The sequence below is a fragment of the Cyrtonyx montezumae genome, unplaced genomic scaffold, assembly GCF_038088225.1.
Source record: "Cyrtonyx montezumae isolate F1298 unplaced genomic scaffold, pur_monq_1.0 scaffold_18, whole genome shotgun sequence".
Lineage (NCBI taxonomy): Eukaryota > Metazoa > Chordata > Aves > Galliformes > Odontophoridae > Cyrtonyx > Cyrtonyx montezumae.
In genome coordinates this window covers 16,442,300-16,460,383 of record NW_027071914.1, presented here as the reverse complement: position 1 = coordinate 16,460,383, position 18,084 = coordinate 16,442,300, and the positions used below count along the sequence as shown (strand labels likewise).

Here is an 18,084-nt window from a genome sequence, read left to right as displayed (position 1 = left end):
GCATTTCAGAGCTGGATTGTGGAAGGTTTGATGTGTTTGTTCGTGTTTTAAATGGGAACTTCTATACAGTGTACTTATTACACCTCCTTTGGAAATACCTTTTTTTTTAATGCCGGTGTAACGGACCGTCCACGTGGAAGAGCCCTTCCCCGGGTGAGTGCCCACCGCGAGGTGTGTGGCTGCGCTCCCCCGTCAGATGACCCGAGCTCGGTCCCCGCACGTCCCGGAGCGCTGAGCGCGGCCTGGGCGGGGCGCCCCGCTCCGCCTTACAGTTCGTTCTCGGGCTGACACACACCCTTAGCGCTCCAGCGGTAACGGCGCGACGCGACGCGCCCCCGAGCGGTGACGTGAGGACGGCCCGGGGCGGTGCTGAGGGCGGGCCCGGGATGACGTGCGAGTGAAACGAAGCCCAGAACCGGGACTTCGGGCCCGCTCTCGGGGTGCGGCGCGACTGACGCGTGACGTCACGTGGCGCGACGTGACGTGAAACGTCGTGACGTAACGCTGCCCGGCGTGGTCACGTGTGCGCGGAGATTCCCTCCTCCCCCCCCCCAACCGTCGGCGGGTCACGTGAGCGGCGCGGGGCTGCGGTGGCGCGGGGGCTGCTGGGAAGCGCGAGTGCCCGGCTGCGGGAGGAGCCGCGGCCCGGCAGGACGGGCGCAGGGCGGGCGGCAGCCGGAGCCGGGCCCAGGGCCGCCCAGGCCGACGTCGCCGGCCCACCCCAACCTCGTCTCGCCGCCAGCCCGGCCCCGGCCCCGCGATGGAGCGGCGGGAGCCCTGGGGAGCCGCCGTCGCCGCCTCCCGCCTGTGAGCCGCTCCTCCCGCCCCGGGCCTCGTCCCGCGCCGGCGGCCGGGCCTGCCCCTCGTCCTCCGCTCCCTCGGGGCTCCTCGCACCCCTCCTCCTTCTCCTTCTCCTTTTCCTCCTCCTCCTTCTTCCCGCCCGGCGGGCCGGTGGCAGCAGCCAGGAAATGGTCCGGGCCTAGCGGAGCGGCGAACGGAGGTGAGACGCGGCCGGGGGTGGGGACGCGCCGGGCCGGGCCGGGCCGGGCAGCGCCTCCCGCAGGAGCCCGGAGCCCCGGCGGGGCGGGCCGGGATCCCGGCAGCGGCCCAGCGCCCCGGGCGGCCCCTGCTCGGCGCTGCCCTCCTCCCGGCCCCGCCGCCTCCATCTGTGTACGCCGCGGGCGGCCCCGAGCCCCCGGCACGGGGCGAGCGGGCACCGCGGGGCCGCGGCGATGACCCCCGGCCCTTCGGAGAGCGAAACCCCGTGGGCCGTCGCTAAAATGTCTGCTCGGGATGCTGCTGGGCGCTCACGGGGCCGGCGCAGCCTCCTCTCCGGGCCGCGGGGTTTAATCCTTTTTCTGATTCGACGTCGGGGCTTTGTTCCTTCCCCTTCGCTCTCTGTTTTCCGCACCCGAGCGGCTCTGGGGAAGGGGCAGCGCCGGGGGATTCTGCGCTGCTGTGGTTATGGGAGATCGTTTGGCATAGGGACTGCCGTCGGTCAGAAGGGGGCTGCAGGTTGTTGGTGTGCCGGTGCATCCTCCTGGTACAGCTGTTACGTAAAGCATCACCCGCGATGAGGATCGCATTATGCTCTGTATTCGGGAGAGCTGTCACCTAACATTCCTCCTGAACCTGGGTTGATGAGGTGGTTTCTTTTCAGTCAACAGAGCGATGGGTGCTGTGCTGTCGAGCTCAGTGCTTTCAGATGCTGACTGTTCTGTTCACTCCTTGAAATGGAAATGTGGCAAACTTTTAACTTCCTTTCACCTGAATGCGTGCAGCCATGCCTCAAACATGGCCTGGAATGCTGATACCCCAGCGAGACAGTTCCACTTGTGGGCCCCTTTTGTGGCCCATCTCCAGGGCCCGGTGTGCTCTTATGTGATCATTTCCTTACGAAGGTGCTGACGGAGCTGAGTGTTCCCACTGATGTCAGTCAGCCCTCCCACTTGCCTCCTGCGAGCAGAGCAGGCACTTACTCAGCACTGACACTCTTGGAAATTAACTTGTTCTCCTGAAGTATCTGCCTTTATTTCACTGCACTGCCGACTCTCTTCTCGTTACTGAACTTCCTCAGAAGTACTTCTTCAGTTCCTTATGTTTCTTTAAAACTTCTGAACACTTCTCCGAGAAGGAGTGCTGTGCAGCCTGGGGTGTTATTGTGAAACAGGGTCCAGTCAAGTGATGGAAGGAGTGGCATCCAATATCTCCTAATGAGGAACCATTAACATCACAGCACTGCTGTTGTGTCCCAGCCTCAGCGAGGTGCCTTAGTCACAGCAGGGCTGTGTGTGGGTATGGTACCTGAGTTGTACAACGACTTGTGGTGATGGGCATGGAATTCTTATTGGGCATGGTGAATATTTTGGCTTCCTTAATGTATCAATATTATCTTTTATGATTTCCCAACTGCGCTGTATTTGTTTTATAGCTTTGTGCAAGAGCAAGTCCTCCTCTGCTGAACGCTGTTCTTAGTCATGAAGGAGCATGGTAAAGTTCAGCTCGAGCTTCAGAACTGGATTAAGTTCCTTGATATTTTCTTTAAGCATCTTCCTGGTTCTCAGTTACTGCTTTTCTCAAACATTGTGAGAGGGAAACAGAGTTCCTGGGGTAGGTTTTCTTCAACAGTTTTGCTCAGAAATCCACACAGCAGCCAAAAAAACAAGATCATGTTTGTGTGTTTTGCACTCTTCCCAGTTACAATGATGTGAACTTGATAAAACTTCTGAGATATTTCTTGATTGTCTTTTTGGTGATATGGGATGTGTTTTTCCATGGTTATTACCAAACTATTTAATGAAAGGATGCCACATATTTTTTTTTATCACAAACTCCACAGAGTTTGCATTGTTCAGGTTTTGTAAATAAATACTTTCAGTGTAAGTTTGTCCTGACCTCACAGTTGGTAGATAATAAGTTGGCGAGCACACTTCAGTTCCTCCCTCCTTTCCTAGCTCCCAGCTGCTCCCAAGGCTGTTCTGCTGCACTTGGTTTTCCATGGCAGATGTGACAGAGGACCAAAGTTAGTGTGTTACTTGGTGAGGGAACGGGTTCTGTGTGTGTGTTGAAGCAGGCAGACTGTGGTCGGGTGCTGGATGGGGAGGCTGCCTCCTCTGTGCATGATACTTTCTGTGCTGTGAGAGTGGCCATAACTGCTCATCACTGCTTCAGCACCTCTCTTCTTTTCCCTGCTGCTCATTCTCTTGTTTGGAGAGTTTGCTGTAGTTGTTACTATTCTTTTTCCTTGCTCTAGATGACCTGAAGTCTGTGTTGCTGAGGGCAGAAACAGCAGCAAGTGATATCCACATCTGAGACTGATCTCTGAGAGGTGAAATGAGTGGCTGTCCTGCAGGCAGGTCTTCCCTTGGTGGGAAGAGCACTAGGATCTTTCAAGTGACCACATTAATGGGCAGTAATGTATTTGCAGAGCTGGGAGAAAGTTGGTGACACGGCGTCGTGTCTGAGGGTGTCAGAGGAGATTTGAGATTTGAGTGGCTGTGAGGTTTATGCTCTGCTGCTGTCAGCTGTGTAAGTTTGTTTGTGTAATGTTGCACGTGCATGGTTTGCTCTATGGGCAGACTGCTCTGCTGTTACTGTGAGCTCACAGTTACCTTCTGAGTGGCTGAGGAGTAACAACACCTGAGTGCTGCCCTCCAGGTCATGTGTTTCAGTGTCTCTCTTGGAGTTTGTGTCACAGAAAAGCTGATGGTGCCATCATCTCTTAAAGCAGAAAATCTCCAGACTGAGGAGCATGAGGAGTCTGAAAAGGGGTCAGGGAACTTTAAGAGTTTGTGCTTCAGTAGAATAGTGTTAGTAGACGTACGTAAGACATATTGCTAGCTGTGTTAAAATAAGAAAGTAAGAAATGGAATTGATGGAACTGCAAAAGCAAAGGTGAAAGAATGTATAGCAATTACTCTTGTCTTGCAGGGTTGTTCCTTTTCTGCAGTTACTCAGGGCTGACAGGATGACTTTCACCTTGTGAAATGTTAGGGGCTGCGTCGCAGCTCAGGAAATATAACTGCAGAGGCTCCGGCTCCTTCCTGCCATAAAGCTTTTCTCCTGAGTTTAGTCAGCCAATATTTTTCGAGCAGTACTGTTCTTAGGCTTCATGGTGGGTTTTTTTCAGCTATGTTAATCCAGATGGAGTTTCTCTTTTTATGGTTACTCAGTAACTAGAGGTACATATTCCTGTTGGGGGTTTGCTTGGGGGAGGGCAGTGTGTGACCCCACAGAGGTGCCTTGCTCAGTGCTCGCTTCCTCCCCTGGTGTCATGCCAGCTTCGTACGTGCAGTCCCGAATCCCATTTTCCCATGTAGCTGCAGTATTGTTTGCGTCATGCTCTCGTGTCTCTCTGGTGCCTGCCATCTCCCCGGGCTCTCCAGTTCTTACTGCTTTCCAAGTTTCTTTCTCCAGCTTTGTTTCAGACCTCCTTTTTCCCTAATGTAGTGAGCTGTATTTTCTTCCCAAGTGCATTAGCTTGTAGTTCTTCAAGTTGTCGTGTCTCTTGTTCTTACTTGATTTAATTATTCCTGCTGACGAATGTAAAACCCAGTATATTAATAGCACCAGGTACCAACAAGAGAAAAAAAAAAAACACAGGTGTGATTGTATTGTACAAACACAGAATAAAAGAAGTTCTTGCCCTGAAGTCTTGAAATAATTTTCTTCTGTTAACAGCTCATTACTAACGTTTGCCTGCACTGCATTCTGCTGAGGTGTGGAACCAGCCCCAACCCTGCTCACTGAACTGCTCACAAACCCCACTTATTGATCTCTCTTTATTGAGTTCATTTTTATTTGTGATTCCTGATATTAAACAATTATTGTTAGCTCAGACATGTTAGTTGTCCATGTTTTAAAACTAAACGAATCAACAGTATACTTTTACTGATGCTGTAATCCTGCAGTGATCGTGTTCTTCAGTACAGACTTTTATTCCTGATCTCTCACTGCTGATAGATGTACTCCTCTGCAACCCTGAGCTGTGTCCTGCTCTGTATTTCCTTACAATTAGAGGGCAGGATGGGGGCTAGCAGCCTGCCAGCTGGCACAGTGCTGCAGCTCTCTTAAAGCTGGTGGCGTGGTTATTTTCATGTCAAAGACCGATGCTTCCCTCCTTATCTGCAGTTTCTGAAAGTGGCTTTAAGATGTGTGTCCTTTAGGCTGCACTTCAAACTGCCCTGAGTTGCTGAGTTTGGTGGCTTTTTAGTGGAGGAGCAGAAGGGAATTGTGTGTGCTTCTTCAGAGCTCTCCAGAGTGAATTTCTTGTGGCCAGGAGATGTCGGAGCATGTGAGTTAAAGCTCAGTGGATTCCAAACACGGTGCTTTTACAGCTTTTACTGTGTGTGGTGTTAAAGCGTACCCCACAGTTTGTAGTCTCCATTAGGTGATTGTGTTGGATTGTACGTTGCTTGGCATTGTTGGGCGTGCAGGTGGTGGTGGGCACTGCTGACCTTCCCTCCAGGTGATGCTGTGTTTAACTCCATTAAAGCACCAGGTGCTGTTCTTGCAGTGCACCCTCTTCAGGCAGTCAGGTGGTTGTTGGGGCAGAGCTGGGCTTTTCCTAACTTGCTGCAAGGCAGCAGTGGAGACTTGAGTGTGCGTTTCTCAGTGGCTAAGTGGCTTCTTTTCTTTGCTGTGCACTGTAATGGGTGGAATAGCTGTAGCTGGGTGGTTGTTTTTTTTTTTTTATAACTATGAGCTGTACAAATGGTGCTGTCTTATACCTGCCACAGTTAGGACCTTGCCAACAGTGATGTCAGAGCCTTCTGTCTCCCACCCTCACTGCTTCCACCCTGACCTGCCTGGGCTTCTCCACCCGGGCCCCGTCCAGCACCCCATGGCAGCCTCAGCCTCAGCTGCCTGGCTGTGCCTCACATTTCCAGGCTCTCCTGAAGACCCAGAGTGGGTCTTTGGCAGTGTTGGCATGGGGATTGCGTGCAGTTCAGCATGTGCTGCTTTTCTGATTCCTGTCTGAATGAGCTTTTTGAAACAAACCTTTACAATTCTTAAGAAAAATTGAAGATCTATGTAATGATTAGAACTAGAATGCAGTGTTTCTAACCAATGACTGGTTATGAAGTGCTCTTCAGGCAGGAGGAGTTGTTTAAACTTGTCCTTAGCTCAGGCTCTGAGATTTCAGTGATGTGGAATGGGAAGTGCTCCCTGCTTGGTCCTTTCCTTAAGCAGCTTTGCTTCTCAAACGTGCTGAGGTTTTGTGCTGCTCAGCGCCAACATCTCAGCACGGTGCTGCAGGTCCAGAGAAATCTTCCCAAGAACTGAACTGTGACCAGACTGCAGTGTGAATTATAGGACCATGGATGAGGAGGATGGAGGAGCTGTTGTGCCGCTCTCCCTGCCTGCAGCAGCGGGGTGGCAAGCACCTACCCAGGGGCACACGCTCCCAGATAAGCACGCAGCCGCCCCGGAGCCATGTAAGGCAATGTGAGCATAACTGGTCCTCCAGCAGCAGCAATCTGGAGACGAGCTCTGGCAGCGCTGTGCACTGCAGCTGACATTTACAGTGGGTGCTGCCCCGTTGCTGTAGGGCTGCGTGGATCTGTCGGATGCAGAGTGCCCTTTCCCTGGTGTTAGCGAGGTCCTGCTGCGGGCGGCCTTCTTGAAATGGCTGTTGCAGATGGCCAATGTAAATATGAGATATTTTAATGTAAATTATGCTTCAGGATAGTAAATAGATACTTCCATGTGTGTTACTAGCTATTCTGATGTTACTGGAAAAGCTCAACAGTTGATAAAAACTGTGTACTTCTGTGTACTCACGTATATAGCCTTGTTTCTGCATTTAATTCAGTCTCCAGAAGACGTTAAGGAGATTTTGTTGATGGAAGTGTTTAACTGGTTTTAATCAAACTTTGATGTGCACAAATCATTAAAGCAAGTTGGATGAGGAGATAAGAGTCCACAGTTCCCTTTATGTAGTTTGGCTGCACGGCAACAAACAGAAGATTTTTCCTGTATGGGAGGGCAGAATCAGATCCAGAAAACCACATCAAAATGATTTTGTGTAATGTTATGTCTTTGTGGGCAGAGGAATATAAACCATAGCTTTCTGACAAAGTCTGAAGATCTCATGGAGCAGTTTTCCCTTGCTATTAGCATAAACATTTCCTTATTCAAAGATAATTAAAAAATGGCTTGGGCAAAGTCCAGCTGTGAAAAATGGAGCCTTTATGTTGAAAAATTTGGAAAAAATGAGTATGGAAAAATGGTTTAAGGGACTCTGAAAGGAGGAATGCTTGGTAAAGTCAGCGTAGCAGGTGGGGCTGTGCTTTGACGTGAGGGAAAACAGTAACTTCAGTGGAAGCTGCAGTGACTGGGAAATGCTTGATTTTGTACAGATACGTTTATTTTATTCCCATATCTTGGGGCCTTTGGGCATAAAGATTGGACGAGATGAGGTACGACGGGCATAATGTTTGTACTGTCCTACATCTCTTTGATGCACTGGGTGGTCCTGTGTGGCAGAGAGCTTACTGAGAGCTCTGTTTGTTTGCAGCAGGTGTTGTGTGTATGTTTGAGTGTGTGGGTGCCTGCTGATGTCGGCTGCTTTGTTTTGTTCTCTGCTTGCTGCTTTTTTGGGCTCACTAGTCCAGGGAAGTTGGTCTCGATGATCTCTGGAGGTCCCCTCCAGTTCTGTGTTTCTGTGGCACTGAGCCTTGCAGTGCAGTGGTGGCTGATGTGCTGGTGATGGGCTGTTGGTGAGAGGTGTGGGGTGGCTGCTCCTGTTTGCCATCGCTCCCACGTGCCCGGTTCTGGAAGTTTTGGAGTTGCTACGTTTCGATTTTGTTCTTAGGATGCAGATAGGATGGGTTGGCAGTGTGAGAACGCTGATCCACACTGGTGAAAGTGATAGTGCAGGTAGCCTGGAGGAGATGGAGTGAAAGGTTTTTCCCTGGATTACTTCTGCTGGAATATCTGCACCAATTATATTTAGTGAGGAAGAAACAGAAGTGAGGAGTTTGTTCTGTGACACATTCATAGCCAATAATTAACAGAAACGCTTTTTACTAGGAGAGGAGTTCAGCTTGTTAATTGCTAATAAGCTCCTACAGAAAGTCTTTCCTTTCTTCCTTTTTCTCTAATTTCAGCTTCCTCCAATAGTTTTTGTGATTGTAAGAAAACAGTCTCATGTTGTCTTACAGCCACACGAAGCAGGATCTGCACCGAAGTGACACATAGCATCCCTGGCATCATTTCCTGCAGCTGATCAGCCCAGGGCTGAGCCCTCAGCAGCACATGTTCCTTCAGGGCGTCTGCTGATGGCTCACTGACACACACAGAAACTAAAGACGGGCAAAGATGAGCACGTTTTAATCTTGGTTGAGAGAACTGCAGCGTTTGAATCTCACTGGTTGGTGTTATGGGGTAATTTCTTGCTAAGTACAGACACAGAGACCACGATCTGTTTTAACCCTGTGTGCACCTCACCCACTGTGGGTGGGTTTGTACCACGCTGCCATGGCTGCAGGGCTCTGGTCTAACCCGGCCTGTTGCTTTAAGGGTTTCGAAATTCTGCTGAGTTCTGGCAGGAGTTTTGCAAGGTCGCTTGTCTTTGTCCTTAATTTCGTACTGGAAGTTGGTTTAACACTTTTTCTAGTGGCAAGGTTCATTCGGTCTTGCTGATTTTAATTTATGTGTGTCGTTAGGGCTGTACGTTCTGCAGTTTTGTCTGTCGAGCTGTTAGAAATACATTCAGAGTGGCAGCCCAGAAACAGCGTGCACAACTCCAGTGCTGGTTTATCACGTGAAGAAGTTAATTTTACATCTGAAGAGGCCAAAAGCAGTATGTGTGTTCTGTGGGATATGCTGTTACCCTCTGAAGAAGCCCCTCAGGACAGGGGCCTGCGGCTGCTGACTGAGGGTAAGCGGGGGCTGCATTGGTCCTCAACAGCACTGCCTCTCTCTGCCAGAAGATATTACTGCCACAGTAATACAGTGCACATTGTGGCTGCTGTGTCAGGGCCCTGCTCATATGGGTGGTAAAAAGAACTGTGGAAGAAATACGAAATAAAACCAGGAAACACTCCAGAGGGAGCACAGTGCCAGTGGTGGGCAGCAAAGGGGGCCTGGGGACACGAGCTGGGAGGGCAGCACAGCCAGCTCTGCAGGAGAGACGTGCTCTCCTTAACAGGCTCAGTTTCTGCTTGTGAGCTGCTTCCCCAGGCACTCATGTGCGTGAAGATATGTCAAATAAAAGTGGTGTTTAGAAAGTGAGCTCTGCTTGCAGGAGCCCGGAGAAGGGGCAGAGATGCTGCTGCTGTTGTGTGGAGCAGGGCGTGCTGCTGGGAGCAGCTACACGGGAGCTCGGTGCTTAGTGCCTCAGTTGAATTTATTGTCTCAAAACCACGTTTGTTTCAGTGTGTTCTGCAGCAGAATTCTTGGTTCTGATAGGGAGATAAATGTATTGTGAGATAGCGCACAGGCAATCTTTCAGTGGGACTGGAGGGAATGGCAGTTAAACCTGAGTGATGTAAGTGATAGTGTTTTCTCTCCTGCTTCTTCTGTAGTTCTGCTATGCAGGAGGAGGATACGAACCTTGTCACGAGTGTGATGTTCCCCTTTCACCCTGGTACTCTCTTCATTTGGATGGCACTTTGTTAAAACATTACATATTGCTTCAAATCATACACAGAACGTATTTGTCAGAGGATTTCTGCAGAGATCCTGTCTTAATCCTGATGCTGTAGAGTTCATAATACTCAAATGTAATGAGACTTTATAGGACAGTAAATTTATGTGAGGAAATCAGAACTCTAATAGCCAGATTAATGCTGAGTTTCTGAATAACTGTTGCTTAATAAAATTTGAACACCAATTGTCTTTGTTTCAAAGTTTAAACAGAAGAACATGTAGGCACAGGATTTCTGCTATTAAGTTTCTGCCCAATTAAACTGTAGAATATTGTTGGGAAACTATTACAATATGCTTGGTTAGCTTGTGTGGACATGAAGAAATTGCTCGTAGAAGTTTTGTGTTTGCAATGCTCCATTTTCGCGTCATGCGAATTGTGGGATCTGCTCGTGATGGAACACTGCAAGGATGAGGAGAATGAAATTTGAATGAACGTTTGAATGAAAGATCAAATTGGGTTGGAGTTTGCTGAACTGAGATTTGTGTGAGAAACAAAACTGTGTTCTCAGCAGAGGGCAAAACTCTGCTGCGATGGATCCTCACAGCAGTGCTTGCTTGCTTGTTATCTTTTGAATGTAAGACACCAGAACTGGGTTTCATTGCTTGGTTAAGAGAGCGTTTTATCCCTGAAAGTTGTTTTGTTATAGCAAGATGAAGCAAAGAAATGAAAACACTAAAGGAAGCGAAGTTAAAATTCTGCTTCGCTTTACAGCAGAAACTTTGCTCGGCTTACAAGAGTTTGCTGAAGCCACTTTATCCTGTCTGCCTGGGAGACCCGGCTCCGAACTGTGACAGATGCAGGAAAGGACAGTTTGTGCAGATGATGGCTTTGCTGTATCACAGCGTTCAATCTCGGGCAGGCTCTTTGCCTTTGGGAATAATGTCCCTGTTGCTGAGCCATTCCTCGCCGGGGTCTGTGCCCTCCATGCGTGTGGTCGCTTGGTGTGGGGGGGACGGTTGGCAGCTGAATGACCCCTTCCTCTGCTGTTTGCATTCTCCGGAAGAGAAGGGGAGAGCAGGGCATTGTGCTGTCACTTGCTGGATTTCCCTCTTTCTGTACCCTTTTCTGTTGTGACAGGACAAAAAGGAGGGACTGACGCTGGTGGCCCACGAGCATCTCTACTGCCTGGGAAGAAAAGAAAGCTGGGAGAGCCGGGCAGCTGCTGCCTCATCCTGTCCATAAAAGGAATAGAAAAAAAGAAAGCCAAGCAAAACCAATCACTTCAAATCTGCATTTTTTTTTCCCCTCTCTCAAGAGGAGATAGGGCACGTTTCTAACAGCGCTCTGGGCGCTGGCTGACAGCCTTGTGCAAGGGTCTGGCAGGTGCTGTGCAGTCCCTTCTTGGGTGCCTTGCTGAGCTGAGAATGAGCTGCAATCATTGCTTGGTCCTTGACAGTGACACCAAATAAAAGTGACTCCTGGGTAAGGTTAATCCAGGGGAAGGAGTGGTAGTGGGCCCACGTTTTCATTGCCCAGCAGTACTGTTGCACACAGCAGAGAAGTTTTAAAGGAGTGGTTTGAGATCTTTTAACCCTTCAGTAAATTCTTGGATGTAAACGTTTTGAGGCCATTTTAGTATACGTTGTAGTGAGCAGCTTAAGCTTTCTTTTTGAATGAGCTCTGCTGCTGAAATTAGAAGTTTCCTTTTATTTGATTCTAAAATTTGGTTGCTGGGTGCTTACCTTAATCATAATATTATCTTAGCATCTGTGTGCTGGATCTTGGGTGTGATGATCCATCTCTCACCTGTAATAAAACACGTTATGCTCACAGAGCCTTTTCAGTTCTAAAGGGTCCCAAGTCCTCTTCTTGTGGTCAGTGCTGAGTTACAAATGATCATGATAGTTCTTCTGTCCATCACTGAAGTGTGGTACTTTCTCAAATAGAATGTGCTAGCTATTTGATACTTGGGTAATCCAATACAGTGTTATGGACTGGAGGGAGGAATCTGGCAGCCAGAACTAAGGAGCAGGATGTAATTACCTGCATCTTCACTTGGCTGGGACACTGGAATTAACGAGCTGCTCTTATAAAACTACTGACAAGTTTTCCTTAGCTAAGAGTGGTGAAGGATTTGTGTTCTCTGTCTGAGAAGCTGTGGCAAGTCCAGGCATATAGTGCTTTCTTGGGGATTTCTGCAGTTTCAGAGCTGATCAGGAAGGAGTAGTGCCCTGTAGCAAAGTGCTCACTCTTCCCTCCCTGGTAGTTCTCATCAAACATTAACCTAACCTAAGGCAATTTTTTTTCTTCTTTTTTTTTTTTAAAGCTCTGCCACCCTTACTATATGTACAAAGGTGTTGAGTTCTTACAGCACTTTATCATCTTGGAAGTATGGGACAGTTAAATATTAGAAACATTTGCATTTAGATAAATGGTGAAAATCTGGTTTGCATTTGTTTTATATTACCATTACAGTTGTCTTTTAAGTTTTTTTTACCAGTAACACAGTAAACTAATGACAAAACTTTGGAAGAAGGGATATTGCTATTAGAAATGGGATTGTGGTTTATAAACAAACATTGAAATCTTCATTCTCATCAAAATATCCAAGTGAGGTCATGGTGCAGGCACAGTGGTGCCCTCACTGTGTGCCTACCACGAATGCATAGATACTGAGCTCCGACTTCAGAACACTTCTGGCCTAGCCAGCCTTTCCTCCTGTTGAGCAGATAACATTTGCAGTTGGAGCCATCCCAAACTAAATACCCCTCCCTTGTGGCAGAATACCAGTGCTGTATTAACTAGAGCTGATGGAAAACTTCAGCCACTGTGTTGAAAAGTGTGAGGGAGAGAAATAAAACGGAACCCTGCATTCCTGTGAAAGCTTTTCTTATTTTCTTACTGTTTCTTAACACATGAACATCATTTCAATTCTCTGTCACTTCTTATTTTAGTGTTACAGAGCTCTGTGAAGGCCGCTCGGGTGGTTGTCGTGCTTCTGTATTTGCCAGATTGTGGTTATCCTTTAAGTTCACCTGGAGTCTGTGCTGCTCTGTGCAGGGCTGCAGCACTTTTGTAGGAAATGGTTTGTGGCTTTTCTCAGCAGTTCTCTTTTTCGTTACCGTAGTGTAGAAAGCTGTAAGTTGAGACTGTGTTCCCGTTTGTCTGGTAAGTATTACATTGTCAGTGATGACTTCCGAGTGCTCCTCTGGTTTGTGTGTCACTGTTCTCTATTTGTGTTGTTTATTGTTTTTTTTATTAAACTTCTTCATTTTCTTACTACTCCTATGAGTACATTCATCGTGAGCGGACAGAGTTGCATTTGGGGATTGTCTGTGTGGTGTTAGGGACTGGTGTAATAACGATGCTGTACTGGGTGTGTGAGCAGGGAGGATGGACAATTCCTGACGTATTAACTGTCATTCATGGTACAAGCTCAAAAATACCGAGCATCAGTTCCAGGTATCTCTGGGAGGGAGCTGGACACGGCACTGCAGCTGTTTCTGGCATTTTTTAAGTGCTTTGTGACACATCATTCCTTGTTATAAACAGGATTTCCAGCTTGGTTTCTTTGAAGAGCCGTGGTGGGAGCTGCGTGCCACAGAAGCACTACACATCGTGTGTTTGTTCCCTGTTCTCTCTGAACACCCTTTATCATTCGTGGCCAGATGTTGTCAAACAGAACTGGTGTTCAGCACGGCCCATTAGCCGGTATGGGATACGTGAGCTGTTTGATTTCTGTTGCTTATGCAACCGATTCAGACAAATGGGGAAAGAAGCCCTTGATACAGATGAGGATGTCTCAGAGGAAGTCTTGGTGCTGTAAACACGCTTTGATCGTCCGCTGAACAGCCGTGGGTTTGAGGCTCTTGTGTGCTGTGTGGGGAGGGTTCCCAGTGGGTGCTGCCCTGAGCAGCACTGAGGGATGGGGCAATGCTGCTGCTGGCACAGTGTGAGTGAACTCATGCGGGATCGGCTTGTGGTGCCCGAGGTGGTTTGGAGGGATGAGAGGGCAGGCTGGTGGTCCTGCACCTTACCCAGCACTTGGCTGGGGCACTCTGCTCTGTAACAGCACTGCTGGTGAAACTCCAGCAATGTGTGGGTGGCTTTCTTTTTTTTTTATCTCTATTTTTTTTCACCTGAACTGGGAATGTGCTCCAGAATTCCCATATGCGGGCTTGGTCCTGACAGCCCAGAACTGCAGCAGTGGGAAGGGCGGTGGGCAGCGCTGCAGTTCTGTGATGCTGCTTGGAACGTCCGAGGTAGGAGCTGCTTGAGCAAGCCATTGCCAAGTGAGCTGGGATGAGCAGCAGCACCAAAATGGCTTGATAAGAAATGAAAAGGGCATTTCTCCTATGAATTCCTTTGAATCACGCTCTGCTCAGTATGTTTAGATCAGCAGTTAACAGTGTGTAAAGAATAAACATAAACGAGTTTGGTATCAGACAGTTCTGTGAATTTCCTGCTTGAAGTGCTTTCTTTCTTTGTTTTCAAATTGAGCTGGAGAAGAGAGGCACAGAATCTGGATAAGCTCAGGTTCATGCTGAGATTGCATTCTGAGAGCACTGTGCAGCGTGGCTACCTGCGTGCAAAAATAATGACTTATGCATGTAGAGTTAGACTTTGAAAAAGGAAGTACTGTGCTGTGCTTGAGGCTTGTTTTCTAATTTCTTTTAATTTTTGCACTTTTCTTTCCCCAGATGTGGAAATTAAGGTGACTTTGGTCCTTGCAGCGAGGCATTAGTTTTGCCTCCCTTAGCCTGGCTCTGCTCCTGCTAGGAGTTCTCACATTCGCTCAGGCCTCCCAGGAAGAGGGGAAGGGAAATTATAGCAGGATCCTGTTTATAGCAGCAGGTACAAACCAACAAGTTCTTGTCTTCTGCTTCCAGGCCTGGCGTGCAGGGAGGGAGGAGCAGAGAGCTGCGGTCCCCTTGCCGAGGGTGGGCTGGGGAGGCCGAGGTTTGGCAGCTGTTATCCCCCTCCAGGAGAAGCCTGAGCCCTGGGGTGGGTGTGGGCTGGCTGCAGCTCTGGGCAGTGCTACCAGGGCCCCACTGCCCTCGATGACAGCAGTATATTTTTGGATAGCGGACTGTGAAAGGTAGGCATAATTACATGTGTTCTGAAGAGTCACTTTTGCAGTTCCTTTAGGCTGAAGTTAATTGCTAGCAGTATTGATTTACTAGGCATGCCACAGTCGTTTGCTTTTCAGGGTACCACTGCTGCTTATTTTTCCTGAACAAAGGCAGAGTTGTCTTTGGTTGTTTCATGGCTGTGTAGGAGATAGATGTGGCTGAAACTGAATACAGAACTAGAGCCCACCGAATCAACGTGTGCTGAATTCATTTATTTACATATTTAATACTGGTGTGATTTTAATAGCTCAGTACAAACTGTAGGTACTTAAAATATCTCTGTGCAGAGATCTAGAAGAGTAGATCAAGAAGTCTAATTTGGATCACATTCAAATCACCGTTTCCCCTCCCTTCCTTCCTCCATAACAAAGTAAACCCACTCCAGCACCCATACAGTCCGACTGAGTGCTCATGAAGCTATTACCACTTGCTGTGTGCTACAGAAGGGACGAGTGCTAAGGGCACTTCACCGATGTAATATTTTGGATGATTAATTTTGCATTGAGCTGGCAGATAGTCATGTTAGCTCTGATTTTGCTCCAGTTGTGATCTCTACCCAGTCCCTGCTTTAATGTTTCAGTTGTGTGACAGTGTTATTATAAAAGCTGAGTGTCTTTCCTCAGCCCAAAGAGTTACAACAGACACTGATACAGATTTGAGAGCTGATGCTTGTCCCTGTAAGAACTAGTGAGAATCCTTGTTTTAAAATTTAACTCTCTACTTGTAAAATCAAGAGGTAGATGTGAAACTCTTAATTATGGTCTTCTGAAGGATAGCTAGCTGCATATGATTCACAATCTTAGTGCTTTTATGTGAATGAGCTGATGGAGGGTAGGAGAGGATGCTCCCATTCCCTGCCTGACGTTTTGCCCTTGAAAGCAAAAGGGCACAGATCCTAACAGTTGGCTTTAGGAGGTCACTGTCTATAATTAAGTGTGACATTTATTTCTGTTTAAATCCTGAATATACAACAAATCTGAAGGAGAGGAAAAAGCTGTTTGTACCTCCAGCTTTCAAAGCAGCTTTGCATTTTGTACAACTGTTGAAATTACGTTGTTAGTTTGGCCGTGTAGCAGCGCACAGGGCGCTCTCAGAGTTGCACGAGTTCAGCTGATTTTAGCACAATTGGAGAAGTGATTTTCAGACACACATTAGAAGTTAGCACGTTCCTAGGCTTGGTATCAGCGTCAGGTTGGATTATGCTGATGCTTTTACCTTGTTTACAGTGCAGATATTTCAGGGAAGCACAACAAACTCACACCCTAAAGCATCGAGTATTTAAACTTACACTGGGGATTTCTTCTAGTTTTGATGTCCCTGTGGATTTTATTTATAGTCAGAGTAGTAGAGAAAATGAAGCCAAGTGAGTAAGAAATGGCAGTGAAAGGCTGAAATGATGATACTGAGGTGAAAGGAACGAATAATGTATTTTAAAAAGCTGAGTGGTAGGTGGAAGTTGTGCCGGAATGGCAGAGCTGGTTTTGTAGAGCTTTTGGCTGAGCTCTGTAGTAGGCTTAGGATGCTGTAGTTTTTCATAATCAGGCAGCTGTCTGAAAACATGGCATAATGACTTTCTGAGCAGACACCTTTTTCGTTTTACACTTCAATTGGAAGAGTATTTATGTTCTGGAAGCACCTACCATACTTTTTGTAGATCAAGAAGGCACTTCTATAAATCTCTTGATGCAAATTGTAGTATGGCACATGTGAAAGAAGTTAGAGACCTAATTTATCCCTCATTTTGTTTACTCCTGTAAGTCCTGATGCTCTATGAAGCTCAAAGGAAATCATTTCTGACTTTTTTTTCAAATTGTGTATTGCTACAGTTTGGCACATTGCATCCCAAGGAAGATTTGCAATATGTGAGATTTGTTTTTCAATCTGCATTTTTGCAGTATGGGAATGTTGTAAAGCAGTGTGTGCTGTCTGTTGGGCTGAGAAAGGGGCAGTCCTTCAGATTTCCTGTAACCCAGGCAAACCATCAGCTCTGAGCAGTGGTGCCAGCTAAGCACTGGGTCCAACTTCCAGTTATTTGCCTGAGGACTCTGTGATTTATTTATTTAACTGCATAAACTGTCCCTGCTAGAAACAGAAACTAATGTGTTTTTAAGATGCACAAACTACTTTTCAGTTTTGAGGAGCTGCAGTCAGCGAGGGCTTCTTACCTGGGGTCTCTTAGCAAAACAGGCACAGGGGTAACTGTGTGCTTCCATCCCTCCTCTTTCCTTCTGTGACCTGGAAATTGTTGGTTGTTTTTTGCAGCAACATGAACCGTGAAGACCGAAATGTGCTGCGTATGAAAGAAAGGGAAAGGCGAAACCAAGAAATCCAGCAGGGTGAAGAAGCCTTTCCACCCAACTCTCCTCTCTTTGCTGAACCATACAAAGTTGTGAGTTTGTCATTTTTACCATTTTTTTAATTATTTTTTGTAGCAGTATTTGTATAGAAATGTGTATTTTAAATTTATTTTCATCCAGAATCTTTTTAGGTCCCAGTTGTCACCCTAACCAGCGTTTCAGCAAGTGTTGAAACTGAGGATGGGCAGTTACTAACCAGCTGCACAGGCAGATGTGTACTGATGCTTATGAAGCAGGGACTGTTTTGCAGGAAGTGAGAAAAGGGAGAATGAGACAATATAGCTTATTTAAAAAAAGAAAACCTTTATTCTGCTTCTGCTGCAGCAGTCGTTTAAGTGGTGCCAGTTAAGGTTTTCATTACATAGCTCAAAACTCGCTTTGAAAACAGAACCATTCCCTTGTCACAGCCATTGTGGCTGAAGACCTTTCTCCTGCAGGTAGAAAGTTGTAAGAGGACTGATTCCCATCCTCCCTTCACTTTGCTGTGCCTGGTAACTAAATCCCACAAGTACGAAGCTAACTAAAGCTGGTTACACTGGGATACAGTGAGCCTGATTTGGAGCACGAGAAAGAAACACAAAAAAACCCAACTGGTTTTTCAGGAAAGAACTCCTATAACTGTGTCAGCAGCAAGAGTTATTCCAGGATAAATGCCAATTAAAAATTACATAACTGAGTGGAGAGGTTAAGCTGATACTATTTTACTGTTAAGTAAAACTTTATATGATCAATATATTATAGACTTTAAAGTGATGGCGTGTACAGTTCTTAAAATCTAGCGTGCAGCTCATCAGTTGAAGCACTGGTTAGTGTTGTTTCAGCTATTCTTGATTAACTTTAAGTGGTGCTACCACTTAAAACCCCTGTTGAAGCTGGGCTGAAGGCCTAGAATTTGGCTGCAGATTAAATAAATCCACTTTATTTGCCCAGAATAAGAATTAGAAGTAAGAAAATAACCAAACTGGGTTTGTAAAGTGCTCTAATTTTTTTTTCTTTTTAA

The 18,084-nt window shown here is 47.1% G+C and overlaps 1 protein-coding gene across 7 annotated transcripts in view; it reads left to right on the top strand.

Moving 5' to 3' along the window:
- Positions 1–631: 631 nt before the first annotated feature.
- AFF4 (ALF transcription elongation factor 4) overlaps positions 632–18,084 on the top strand; it is a 51,810-nt gene continuing 34,357 nt past the window's right edge. For 6 of the 7 annotated variants that reach the window (XR_010622109.1, XM_065734904.1, XM_065734903.1 and 3 more), the window contains exons 1-3: positions 632–1,000; positions 14,296–14,449; positions 16,990–17,116. Coding sequence is in view for 6 of the 7 variants with exons in the window: in XM_065734904.1 (XP_065590976.1) it covers positions 16,994–17,116 (123 nt within the window). In the remaining variant the exon portion in view is untranslated. The remainder of the gene's footprint in view (positions 1,001–14,295; positions 14,450–16,989; positions 17,117–18,084) is intronic. The other variant, XM_065734899.1, reaches the window with a different exon arrangement.